The 13,507-nt window shown below is 48.6% G+C and overlaps 1 protein-coding gene across 1 annotated transcript; it reads right to left on the reverse strand.

Moving 5' to 3' along the window:
* Positions 1-345: 345 nt before the first annotated feature.
* MC2R (melanocortin 2 receptor) lies at positions 346-13,201 on the reverse strand. The gene is made up of 2 exons (XM_045527831.1): positions 13,153-13,201; positions 346-1,601 (listed from the first exon to the last, which is right to left on the reverse strand). Exon 2 carries the CDS (start codon positions 1,475-1,477, stop codon positions 584-586), a length of 894 nt encoding a protein of 297 aa, XP_045383787.1. The 5' UTR covers positions 1,478-1,601; positions 13,153-13,201; the 3' UTR covers positions 346-583.
* Between the last annotated feature and the right edge of the window lie 306 nt (positions 13,202-13,507).

The raw sequence follows: 13,507 nt of genomic DNA on the forward strand, positions 1-13,507 counted from the left end.
TTATTGGACACCTGTAATTTATACTCTGCCTGTGCCCACAAACACTGGAGGTGGATAGCAATGCATCAGGCAGGCGAGGGGGGAGGGCAGGACGCTGCATGGCTGTGGGGGACAGACACATTCATCTGCAGCAATTTATTTGCACAAATTTATTAGTGGCTTACAGAGACCCCATGGTGTCTACCCCGAGTCACTTGCCCAGGCACTTTAGCTTCTAGAAATTGGCTGCAGTGGCCTCCAGCCTGGAAAGGCCACCCGGGATTGGCTTGCTGGATTTGTGTAGAAGAACAAGTCCTTGCTTTGGCCCAGAGCCTTTGCACTCGTACTGCTGTGTGTGCCTTGTATTCTATCCTTCCTTTAGTGCATCATTTTATCTCTCTGTTATAAAGTTATGAATGTTGCTCCTACAACAAAACTGTTCCCATAAAACCAAGCAATTATACACACTAGCTAGTGGGATAATCCTCACATCCATCAGGGAAGGAAAGGACAGTCAGGAACATTAGTATTTGTTGGAACGTTCCACTGTGTTTTCCCTTGACAATATTATTCCCATGGATTCTAAAATTAGGGATCAATAATTCTACTGGCACCTGTTGCAGAAGATCATCTTCTTGAATGCATCCCTGAGCTCTGGGTTCCGGAAGGCATATATAAAGGGGTCAATGACTGCATTGCACATGATCAACATGCCATTCACCTGGAAGAGAGACATGTAGCAAGCACAGTAAGGATTATTTGGGCAGAATGTCATTAAGAGGACATGAAGGACAAAGGGGGCCCAACAGAAGATGAAGACCCCAAGCAGGATGGTCAGTGTGATGGCCCCTTTCATGTTGGCTCTGGGGAGGGTCAAGATCTTCCTGGCATGGGATCGGGCCAGCAGGAACATGTGCACATAGAGGCACAGGATGAAGACCAACATCAGAGGGAACAGCGATGTGAAGGTGATCACTGTGGGGACGTGATGGGAGAAGATCACCATGGCGATGCCGCTCCCTGTGCAGAAGGTCCAGATGACCGTCAGGACAATGACGGTGCGGCGCATGGTCACGATGCTGTGGTACTGCAGAGCGTGGAAGATGGTGATGTACCGGTCAGCAGCGATCACTGACAGGCTGAAAATGGAGCCAAGCAGAGAGAGGACGAACAGGGAGTCGATGATGTCATCAGCTGTGGTTTCAAAATTGCCACGAGGCTTGAGATAACCCATGTTTCTGAATATGATCAGGATATTTTCCAAGATCTTATACAGGCTGCCCAACATATCAGAAATGGCCAAACTACAAATGAAAAAGTACATGGGCACCTGGAGGTTCTTATTCTTGAACACAGCCAGAAGGACAACCAGGTTCTCCAAAACTCCAATAACGGATATTGTGAAAAATATCTCTTCTGGCAAAACTACTCGAGGGCAGTCTGAGTTATTGCTTGCTGTATCGTTGGTGTTTTCATATGGATTGATAATGTGCTTCATTTCTCTAGCTTGTGCTTAAGACAGGATGTTACTTGGGCTTGACTTCACAGAAAATGTGATTGATTGTTGATTTTTTCTTGTTTGTGGCACTTGCTGGAGATGGGAGGTGAAATCGCTCAGTCACCTGAAAGAGAAAATATAGAAACATCAGTTGCAAAATGGGCAACAAAGAAACCCAGCCACATTAGTTGTAAGAAACCTCTAATCCTTCCATAAAATACATGAGCATAATAATCTAAATAAAACAGTTTAATAAGCCCTCATCTTAACCGCTTTGTGAGAGACATCCTTAGTGGAATTTTGAGCCCGGAGATGATGGTAAAGGTTACCCTTTACCCTCTCCCCGTCCCCCCATCCTTCTCCTGAATGCACTTGAGTGTGCGGTGTCCTTGAATAAGAAAAGAAGTGAAAGAAATGAAAGACATGTGTGAAATAGGAAAGCAAAACAACAATGCGTATCTTTGACTTCGAGGCGGTGGCTGGGCTCAGTGGATTGGTGAGATGTTTGGGTCCTTTCTTTTTCTTTTTCTTTCAAAATATTAAGGGGGTACAAATGTTTTAGGTTATATGGATCACTTTTGTAATGCTTGAGTCCTGGTTAAAGGTGTGCCCATCATCCAAAGAGTGTTCATAGTACCCATTAGGTAGGTTTTTGTCCTTCCCCTCCTCCCCCCTCCCCTGGGTGATTTCCACTCATTTTACCTTCCTCTGTGCACATGTGCACTCATTGGTTACTTCCAATTTAATAGTGAGTACATGTGGTGTTTGTTTTTCCATTCTTGAGACACTTCACTTAGGAGAATGGTCTCCAGCTCGGTCCAGATTGTTGCAAAAGGCATTAATTTCCTCTCTCTTTCACTGCTTGTCTTCCTGGATCACTGCCTGACCGTCCCGCTTGTGGGATAATGGCAAAGGTGTTGCTGTATCATTCCCGAAGCTGACTGAGCGATATACAGTACTACATCTGCTTCAAAGGCAGAGCTCCCAGGAGCGGGGTTTCTGGAGACTTCTAACATTTTTCAGAGCGAGTCTGGGTTGGGCTGAGTTGTGGCAGTGGAAGCATCCCGCTGGCCCTCAGGTAGACGAGGCCAGTTAGACTGCGGTGGAGCAACGTTGACAGCATGCGGGATTTTTATGGATTCAGTTTCCAGATGGTGGTGTTGACAGCTGGACACTGGCAGTTTTGATATAGGTCAGATTTGCCTTTGCCATTGTGGTGGTTTTAAAGACGTGACCACAAATTCGTGTACTCTTCCCCTCCAGAGTGGAGCTAATCCCCCTCCACGGGGCGTGAAGAAGCCAGCGTCTCGCTGTGAGGAAGACAACACGACGTGCCGTCACAAAGTGCCAGTCTGGGAGCGTGGCTTTCGACCCCCGTCCACAGGGGGCTCAGCACTGTCTTACTCGAAGGGTTTTCCCGGGGAGGAGCTAACTCCCCTGTGAAGAACTGGGGTCGGGGCGCGTGCTGGGGAGATGACACGAGCTGGGCGCGCGGATGACACCCCTGTGTCAGGCGCCGGGTGCGGGGACGACAGGGGTGCACTGCGTATTGGGAGGGCAGGTGCTGGTAGGGTTCTGCCCGGGGGGGGGGGGGGGGACGAGTTATTCCTGTTTCCCTGGGACCTGTGCAGGTTTTTAAAACTGAAAGTCCCGTATCCCAGGAACCCCCTCAGACCTGGGCAAAGCCGGGTGATTAGTCACCCTAGTCTGACGAGCTCAGGCCCTGGCGAGTCTGTGTGCTGGTGGCGACCACCCACGCGTCCACGCCTGCCGGAGAAGCCCCTCAGGGAGAGGACGGGGCTGTCACGGTCAGTGTTAATGTGTCAGCTTGACTGAGCTTCCCGGTGCCTGATATTCCCTTAAACATTCTTCTGAGTGTGCCCGGGGGTGGCGGGCGAGAGCAGCATTTGACCTGGCAGACGGAGAGCAGAGTCGCCTCCCTAGTGCGGGGGCCTGGCCCAGCCAGCCGGCAGCCTGAGGAGCAAAAGGGCCGACCCTCCCTCAGGGAGCAGGGGATGCTCCTCCTCCTCCCTCCGAGCTAAAACACTGGTTTTTTTCCTGCCTTCAGACTAGAATTGAAACGTCGGCTCTCCTTGGGTCTCCAGCCTGCGGCTTTCAGCCTGGAACTCCATGGTGGCTCTCCTGGGTCCCCAGCTCGCTGACTGCAGAACTTGGGACAGCTGAGCCTCCAAAGCTGAGCCAATTCCTGATACTAAATCTCTTCACTTATTGTCTGGACAGATACTTCCATCTTATGAGTCCATTAAATGTGATCAGAACTGGCATATATTTTCAATCTCAAATGCATTTGGTGGTAAGTTTGATAAAGAAATGTTGGAATAGATTCTGACGCTTCCTAGAAAGAGGGAGTTTTGAAACTCAGCTTCAGTTCCTGGGTGGTGCTGACCTGCGGCTGCCAATCTTACACATCCCCGGGGCAGTCCGAAATTCGCACTGAAATGTAGTGTATCCATAGGGGTCCCTTCAGACAGGCCACCCATCAGCCATTGCCACTGCGAATTCAGGGATTGCTGTCGAGCTGGTGGTGGGAACTACCGGTGGGTGTGGCCCCATTCTTGGTGGAAGCGGCAGTGACGCTAATCGGTGGCCTTTGTGAAAGCTTACCACACACTGGGTGCCATCTTAGACACTCCACGTGGATTAACTCGTTTAATTCCCACAGCTCTGTGACGTTGGTGCTGTTATTATCCCTGACAGCTGAGGAAGCCATCCCGGAGCGGTTAGGGAGCTGCCCAGAGCCACACTCTGGGTAGAGCACAGCAGGGCACCACGCTCCCCTCACAGAGTAGCAAGGGGGTCACAACAACACGTGCAAGAGGCTGGACGTGTCAACCCCAACTCCAAATGCAATAAAAACGTTGTTTTCTTCTTGAGTAGGTTTTGTAAATTATATTATATTGCTGTGCTGCTGTTGTTCTCACTTAGGTATTGCTTGTAGAATACACTAAGTGACAATTAGAAGAAACAAAACTCATTCCATTTAACTTCACAAGGACCCTGTTAACTGGTGTCAATGATCCAAATACGTCACAAGTATCTTTGGCTTAAAGCAGGGGTCCCCAACCTTTTTGGCACCAGGGACTGGTTTCATGGAAGACAATTTTTCCACAGACAGGGATGGGGGTGGGAGATGGAGTTCAGGGGGTGATGCGTGGCCCAGTTCCTAATAGGCCACGGCTGGGCATTGGGGACGGCAAGCGTAAAGAGCCCGGACCATGGTCTGTACCTGCCATGCACCTGGCTCTCACCAGTTTCAAAGCTCTGGTCCTCTTCCAGCTGCTTTTTGGTGTCTTGATTTCTTTACTCCACATAGCACCGTTCCGGAGCCCCATCACCTCCTTCCAGGGCTTTCAGTTTGCTGGGCAATCATCCACCCTTCACGTTCAGCTGCTTCCCTATGGCCAACACCCTACTGACACCCGCCGCCGCCGGCAGAACACAAGGTGTCAGGACCCCAACCCCTGCTGACCCACTGGTCTCTTCTGCTGCAAACTCTTCTGGTGCAAAGCATCGCATCAGCACAACCAGCATTTACGGTCGTATTCCATGTTTAGGGAGAGAAATTATCTCTGATTTGGAAATGCTGTGTTCACAAATTTGTTTTCTTTTGGTTTGGTAGAACCATAGAATACTATAGATGCTCAAATACTGACACAAAACTACTCCAGTTCAATATTCTTTCAATATAGGAGGCAAAGTGAAATTATTCATCATAGCAGGAGAATCTAAAGGGTGTTTTAAAAATTTTGACTAATTCTTTTTAAAAAAGCAATGTATTTTGTAAACATAAAAAATAAGACAGCATTAACTCTTCATAAGATATTTATCAGGAAATGAAAACAAATCGTTTCTACTACTGTCCTCCCTCCTGAATTTTCTAATCTCTCCTCTCTCTAAATCATACTTTTGTTTAAGCCAAAAGTCAATATCAAACTTCTTGAATGTCTCTGTCTCCATCTCAACCCACATGACCTCCCTGTGCCCTCATGACTCTGCAGTGTGTTTTGTTCGCAGCTTGTGTGTGGCGTGTGGCACACTGTGCTCTGGGGAAAGGTCAGCTTTGAGCATAGACGTCTCGTCTCCCAAGCAGCTGGGCAATGCCCTGGAGGGCTGGCAAATTATACCCACGTCTAAAAAGATAGGTTTGGGGCAGATACATAAAAGTGTACAAGAAACAGAATTAGCAGTTTCGTTTTATCTGTGTCAGAGCTTAAAAGCTTTAGTGGATAATGTTTGAGTTAAAATTTTGTGGGAAAATGGGTATTTCTTCTAGAGATTAAAATGTTGCTTTCCTCTTCTTGTGAAGTAGTGCCAGAAAAGGGACAGTCTTCACTCTCTTTTTAGGAAGGGTGAAGCATCGGGGTCTCCAGAGTCCCAGAAAGCAGCTCCATTTGCAAGAGTAGCACGTGCAGGGCCAGGTCTCCTGGGAGGGAAATGACGAGACCTTTTGTACCACAGAGTCAGGAAGAGGTTTTCACTTATCATGGCAGAGGCAAGTGAGGACCCTTTGTCTATAGAGAAGAATTGAAACCAGACCTCTGATTTTTGAATGTCAAAAAAGGAAAAAAGCCCCACCTCTGGGAACATCTGTTCTGAGGAAGGGAAAGAGGCAGTGGACACAGTCCACCTCCAGGAGGGGTGAGGAGGTGACGACAAACCCATCCTTGGCCCAGAGCTCCAGGCGTGGTTAGCACCCTGGTGGGGCTGCGTTTGGGACTGAAAGTGCAGAGGACTCGGAGCTGGGTCTGCGTCCCAGTGAGGCTCCGCCAGGGGGTCTCTGAGAGCTGTGGCCACCTGCACTGGCAAATTCTGTGACAAGGCGAAGCTGTTCTTAACAGTGACACCATGTGGCAGTGAGAAGTAAGGACAGCAGTAGATTGATCAATACCAGACTGTCATTCCTCTGTGTTGCATGCCATAGTCCCTGGGTTTTTAGAAAATTCTGGTGGGCAGAGGCAGCCCAGAGGATGATACTGGTGCTTGAAAGTTTTATTCAAATACTGAGAGATATGACTATTTTTACCACTACTTTGTGGAGCAACTCATACAAGTTACATGAGGTCTATATTAAAATATGAAATCCATGAGATAGGATAAAAAGCACCATATTGTTCTAACGAATAAAAGTTAGACAATATATACCAGGATTTAAAAATACAAGGACAAGATTATCAATTGAAAAGGATTAAAATTTTCACTAATTTCAGATTCCTGGGGTTCCATTTGGTGCAAATCAAAAAGTGGCCTCATGAGTTAAGAAAGGTAAGGAGTCCCCAAGACGGAAGTCGCTTCCCTTCTTGACTCTGGTACAAAGTTTTTCAACCAGGAAAAATTAAATTAATGTTAATTGGCTAGAAAGTGTGAGAAGTGATTATTCTCTGCTTTGGGTGAAAGTTGGAGGAAGGAAAGAGAAATACAATAATAAAAGCAAATAGTTTTCTTTTACCATTAGAACCTAACCTGAACAATGATAGTTCAGAGAAATTAAAATAGAAGAAAACAAGATGAAAAAATAGTTATAAATAAAAGTAAGGTGCTGTGGAAGGATCATTATTATAGCTGATTTACTTAAATTTAAATAAATATAAATTATTCAAAATCCAGGTACCCATTTTTGTTAAATATAGGACTCTAATATTTAGGACTCTATATTCTGAATATAGGACTCTAAATATAGGACTCTAAAATATAGGACTGTAAATATAGGACTCTATATTTTGTTAAATATAGGACTCTAATATTACTTCAGACCCCTTCATCAGAAAATGTGTTATCACTAAAGATCTAGAGCAAGGAACACACTGTCTGCCTTTAGGGCCTACAAACCTGACTGATCTGAGACTCAGAAGTGCTGAACAAGTAATCAATGATGTGTGCAAAGATATGTGTACAATGACGGTCACTGAATTGTTATTTATAGTAGTGAAAACTGAAAACAGCATAAATAAATGGTGATTAAGGATTGTCTAAATAAATTCCAGCACGTCCATAGAACACTTATACAACAATTAAAATCATGATTCCATGGTACAGAACCCCGTGTGTGTGTGTGTGTGTGTGTGTGCGTGTGTGTGTGTGTGTGTGTGTGTGTATTTCATGCAAGGCATAGAAAAATGCCTGAAAGATATATATAAAATTTTAATGGTAATTATCTTTGGGTTGGTAGAGCTATGAACTATTTTTTTAAAATAGACATTTTATTTTAGAAGTCTTAGATTTATGGGAAAGTTGCAAAGACATTACAGAGAATTCACATACATCCTACACCTGGTTTCTCATGGTATTAACATCTTACATTAGCATGGAACATTTGTCACAATTGATGGGCTGACATTGACACATTACCACTGTCATTGCATCACATCCAGGGACATACCATCAACATGACTTGTCACTTCTGATGTTAACCACGATCACCTGGCTGGGGCAGTGTTGGTCAAGTCCCTCCATGGCAAAGTTCCTCTTCCCGGTATGTTTGGAGGGAAGTGAGCAAGCGCAGCCCCTGCATGCGGGGCGGAGAGTTACCCCGGTCTGCTGGGGGTGAGAAACTGCAGGATTTTGGGGGGTGTTCTTCGTGTGGGAGATTGGTCTATCCTCCCCCATTTATTTATTCAATCATTTATTTATATCAGTATGAATGTGTGGAAATTTATACTTTAGGTTATAATCCGATGCTATTTTATTTATTTTGTTGCTTAAATTGTTCCAACTTTGGCCATTGGCGCTCTCTCAGCACCTCTGTACTTTTCATCATTTTCCAAGTTTTCTGAATTTGGTATCTAAAACATATACTATAACATGCACGAGGGGACCCTGGACAGCTTGCCCTCTTCCTGCCTGAGGAGAGGCAGCTGTGCCCCCAGGCGCCTCGGCAGGGGGTGCTGCCCCTGGTCCTGGCGGCCCCCAGCACTGGGGCTCCCCTCAGTGAGCCAGGTCTGGGAGCAGAGGTGCAGCCTGGGGTCTCCCAGTCCCCGTCTGCCTCTCACCACAGCAGTGCTCGCCTCAAATCATGCCAGCCGTAGTGGCGGAGTTTCCGGGTGGCCCCGGGCCCCCGGTCTCTCTCTTACAAAATGACCCTGTCTGCCACCCCATTATGGCGTCTTCTTTGGGTGAAAGCATCTTCTCCAGAGAACACTTTCTTTTTCCATCTCTCGTACCTCCTACACCCGAGACAGACTTGACACTGGCTCACTCAATCCCGTCATCTGTGATTTACGTGAAGTGGTCAGATTAGCTCAGAAGGGAACATGGGCCGGTGTCGTTGCCTTGGGCGAGAGTGGGAAGCAGGAGAGCCCCAGAGCCCGGGCCACTGCTGGGGAAGGGCCAGGCGCAGTGCAGGGACCCAGGACCAAGGATGCAGGGATGTGACGGGAGCCGGGGGCCGGGGCCGGGGTGTCAGGGAGCAGCCCTGGCAGCAACCCGTCTGTCCCGGGGCTTTGTGTTTGCTGTGTGGAGATGCACCATCAAACCCCGTTCACTGACACACGAACACTAGGTTTGTTACTGCACAGTCCCGTTTCTGTCCCTGTCCCTGAAATAGCTCCAGGTTTCCCCTCTTTTGGAAAAGCATAAAACAGTTTGTAACTGGTTTAGTTAGCTGAACAAATGCCATTAAATAAATATTAAACATCTGTTTTTTTCTTCCAGATGAAGAATTTTAAACTTCATATCTTGTTTGATGCCCGCGGGCTTATAGCAGCGTTGTAGTGAGACTTGCGGATCTCACCACTGTTACGGGCCCGGGCCGCCGTGGGCGCAGCCAGCAGCTTCTTGTTTCTGGACCCTGCTCTGGAGCCCTGAGGAGCTCGTGGTCACAGCCCTCGTGCTTTGTGCCCTCTGCGGAGAGTCTCGGTCCTAGAGGACAGGGGCTGTTACCCAGAAGCCAAGGGGTGTGGGCACACGGGGAGGGAGGGAGGGGGAGGCTTTATGATCTTTTGGGGGCTTTAACCCCAGTAATCAATTAAAGAATTGGCATTTTTGAGCACCTGTAGGATTCAATATTAGGTTATTTATCATTGGGAATCAACAAGATATAGGGAACACTGCACTGCCCACCGAGCTCTAGCTGAGGAGGCGAGACACGCACATCCGAGTGAGAGGACAGGTGGAGCTGCCGCTTGCTGCTTGAAGTCACGACTGCTACATGGTGTGGATGACATGGAAAAGGATTGGCCTCACCTGTGAGCACTTAGGTCATTCATTGTCTACTGGGTAGGGCCCAACATGTGTGTTTAGCAATTTTAATTAATATTCTAATAGTTAAAAGAGCAAACTCCCCAGTACATCAGCACATACTTAAAATTCTGTGCTTTAAGTGTAATTTGACTTTGCCATGGCTTCTCTTACAACTGTCTCCATGTTAAAGGTCAGAGGAGAGGCAAAATGCAAGGTATTCTCCTTTAATGCCCCGATTAAATATAGGGGGCATTATACCTATTTCCTGCTCCCCCACCCATTTCAGGGATAAGAAAAGTGAGACTCAGAGAAGTTAAGTAACTTGCTCAAGGTCACCCAGCCCCGGAGTCGGCCCTGCTCCAAGGCCTCGCTCTCTGCATCTTTCCAGCAGGAGGCCAGGCATTCAGAAGAGGTGTTGGTTAGGAGGCTGGGTCCGTGTGGGTCTAGAGCTGTGGGGGAGGCAGGCACTGGGAGGCTTAGGGCTCTGAGGCTACCTGGGGACTAAGTAAAATAAAATAAAATAAAATAGCATTATAATAAGAGTTGTGGATATGACTAATCAATATTCTGTTGAAAAAAATAGGAGAAATCCTAGGAGAAATCCAAGGACAAATGAATTTCTGGTTTGTTCACTGTTCCTGGACTGTCCCAACAGCCCCTGCTAGTGCCGAACCACCGTCCCCAGCTAAGGTCAGTGTTCCTTGCTCTTAATGAGCAGAGCCATTTATAACTCAAGGCTGGCTGTGAGCTGGCCGTGCCCATTAACCGTGGGCAGTGCTCATCTGAGTCAGCGCACACGCTGTTGTGATTCCTACAGAATCGACTGTGAGTGGCCTTCGAGGCTGCTTATTTTGGGGGCAGCCTCGTTCCCTTTCCCGGTGCTGGTACACGCAGGCGCACCCGTGAGCCCGAGCAGCAGCCCACAGGTGACAATAAAGGTCCCTTGCAGGTCTGCAGATTCAACAGCGCTTTACAGAGCACTGCTGTTTACAGCATCATTTTGTGTTTGATATTCACAACGAGACTGAAGATTAGGCAGAAATGACAATGTCACCACATTTTAGGACAAGCAAAGCCATTTTCACAGCTGGGGAGGCGGAGCCCAGGTGCGGGGGGTCCCGACCGAAATCAGTGTGTTCTCTCCCCTGCCCTCTGCGCCTCACCCTGACCCTGGCCTGCCACCACCTCGAGTGTCCCCTCCTCCGAGCTCTGCTGGGCCCGCACTGCCCCTCGACGTCTTCCCGCCCGTGCGTCTCACGGGGCCTTTCCGTGCCGCGGCTGCTGCCTGCGGGTTTTCACTGGCAGTCGCACGAGGCTCCTGCAGTCTCCCGTTGGCACGCACTATTTTCCCACCGGGTCAGGCTCTGCGTCTTACTCGTGCTGCTAGCACAGGGCTTGGCACGTGCACACGCTGAGGCGAGCACTTACTTTGAAACCATCTTCTGCTCCTCACAGCCAGAGGTGCCCTCAGCCCATCCCTCCTCCTGCCTCCTCGGCTGTCACCCCTCCGACCCCCCAGGCCGGGGGCCCGTCTGCACCAGGCACCAGTGTCCGCCCCTCTGCTCTGGCACCCTCACTCCCAGCCTGTGCACGTCCTTCGTCCCCCCCCCCCCCCCCCCGCCGTCAAAGCCCTGTATTCCTGCCTCTGCAGACTTTCCTACGCTGCCCCCGCATCCCAAAGGAGCACGAGGTCGCCTCCCGCCCGTTCCTGCCGCCCTTTGTTCTTATTTCTGCCCTCGCATTGCTCACGGGAGGATGGGTGGCTCTGAGCTGCTGGGCATGAGGCTGTCCTGACTGCGTGTGAGCCTGGCGGGGGTCATGTGTGCACAGTGAGTGACAGGAGCGCTGCACTGACGAGAAAGGTCGCATGACAAGTACCTCGGACAGTAGCGTTCAGGGAAACATGCAGGAGGTTAATGACAGGGTGGCTTTTTTCCCTACGATCAACGGCCTGAGGCTGCTCTGAGGCAGGGAGGGCCGCTGGCTGCTGGGGCAAAGCTCCTCCCTGTCGGAGAGACGCGAGTCTGCTGAGACGGTAACACCGCTCTGGGCGTCCCCCTGCCCCCAGTCCGTGCCCTCCCTGCGCCGGGTCCCCTGGCAGGGTTAGGGCTCCCTCTCCTGCCCCCAGCTCTGTGTGGGTCTGTGTCCCACCCGGGAGCCAGTGCAAAGTGCTGTCGCAGAGTGGTGTGTCCCGGCCCGGGCTCCTGGATGCTCCACTCTGCAACGAGGCCTCCCCGTGGGGCTCGGTACACGGCTTCGATTAGTGTGGGCAGGTGCCAGGAGCAGGTGACAGCCCGCACTCCTGCTGGGCCTGCAGGCACTCCTCTCTCCACTGTGCTCTCGGGCTTGGGGTCGGCGCCAGCCCCCGTCCTGTTTCCATCCCTTTGGGCTGTGTGTGTGAGAGTATGTGTGTATGTGTATATGTGTGTGTTAGTATGTATGTGTGAGTATGCATGTATGTATATGTGTGTATGTGTGCGTGTGAGTATATGTATGTATGTGTGTGAGTGTATGTATGTATGAGTATGTGTGTTTGTATGTATGTGTATGTGTGTGTGCATGTGCATATGAGTGTATGTACGAGTATGTGTGTATTAGTATGTATGTGTATGTGTGTATGTGTGTGCATGTGTGTGAGTATATGTATGAGTATCTGTGTGTTAGTATGTATATGTGTGAGTACGTGTGTATGTGTGTGTGGGAGTGGAGAATGGGGACAGTTATCCTATGGCAGCTTAGAAAATAAAACATGAAGAAGACCTGTCCCCATCAAAAGCCTAGGGCCTCCTTTCTGGGTGTCACACGACTCCTGACAGAGCCAGGGAAGCAGAAGCGGGACCCTCTCATGACTGTGTGCTTCCCAAGTGATAACCACTCTGCAGGAGTGTGCGACAAAGAACATGTTTTTAATTCTTGTTTATCCTGCACCCCACGTTGCTGCCTAAGAAGTCCGAGGGTGCTGAGCTACCGGGAGAAGCGCAGCGGTCACGGTGGTGTGTCAGTGGTGCAGTTGCTTACACATAAACGCCAGGGGTGCGGGAAGCCCGCCACATGCCAGCGTTCCCGGTCCCCGAGGCAGCAAAACTGTAACTTTGCTCTTACGGACAAAAGTTAGCAGGTGAAAGGGAGCTTTCCAGAAGGGGCACAAGGAGCATGAGTTTTTTCACCTCTAATTCCATTTGGAAAAAACTAGCTGTAGTCCTTGAATAGAGCTTGATGATAATTTAAAGATTAATAGAGAGGCTAATAAATTTATTCATAGAGATTGCTTTAGCTAGACATAAAAGCAATACATTTCATAGTTATAGTTTAATTATTAAAAGTCATATCCTCCCTCAGGAAGGACGAAAGGCCACAATTAGAAAGATGAGCCACTGGGAGGAATTCTGAACGTACCTTTCCCAGCTTTGTTCCCAGCTGCTCCAGTCATGACCCAAAAGCACTCAAGAAGCTGAGAAATGAGTAGAAAATGTACTTACCTTCAGCTCTGAAGCAGGAACTTTCTGGCCAAAAGGACCGAGAACAAATGCACTTTGAGAGAAAAGCCAATGGACCTTGGGCCGAAGGGCGGGAACATAACGCATCACTGGGGAGACGGGTTGTTATCATAACCTTGGATAAATGTCACATGAAATGAGCTGCACATTGCTGGTAATGTGAAGTCAGAGAAATGGAAAGACACAGTCAGACTAAGACATACTTTTGATGGGTCAGCTAGCCAAGGTTGCTTCCAATGTTTACAACAATGTTTATAGCAGATTATGGAATTGCAATCTTGCTCTTTTTAAATGTCATTTTAGAGTTGCATTTAATTTTAGAACTAAAGAATTAAAT

Source organism: Lemur catta, chromosome 16 (genome assembly GCF_020740605.2).
Source record: "Lemur catta isolate mLemCat1 chromosome 16, mLemCat1.pri, whole genome shotgun sequence".
Taxonomy (NCBI): Eukaryota; Metazoa; Chordata; class Mammalia; order Primates; family Lemuridae; genus Lemur; species Lemur catta.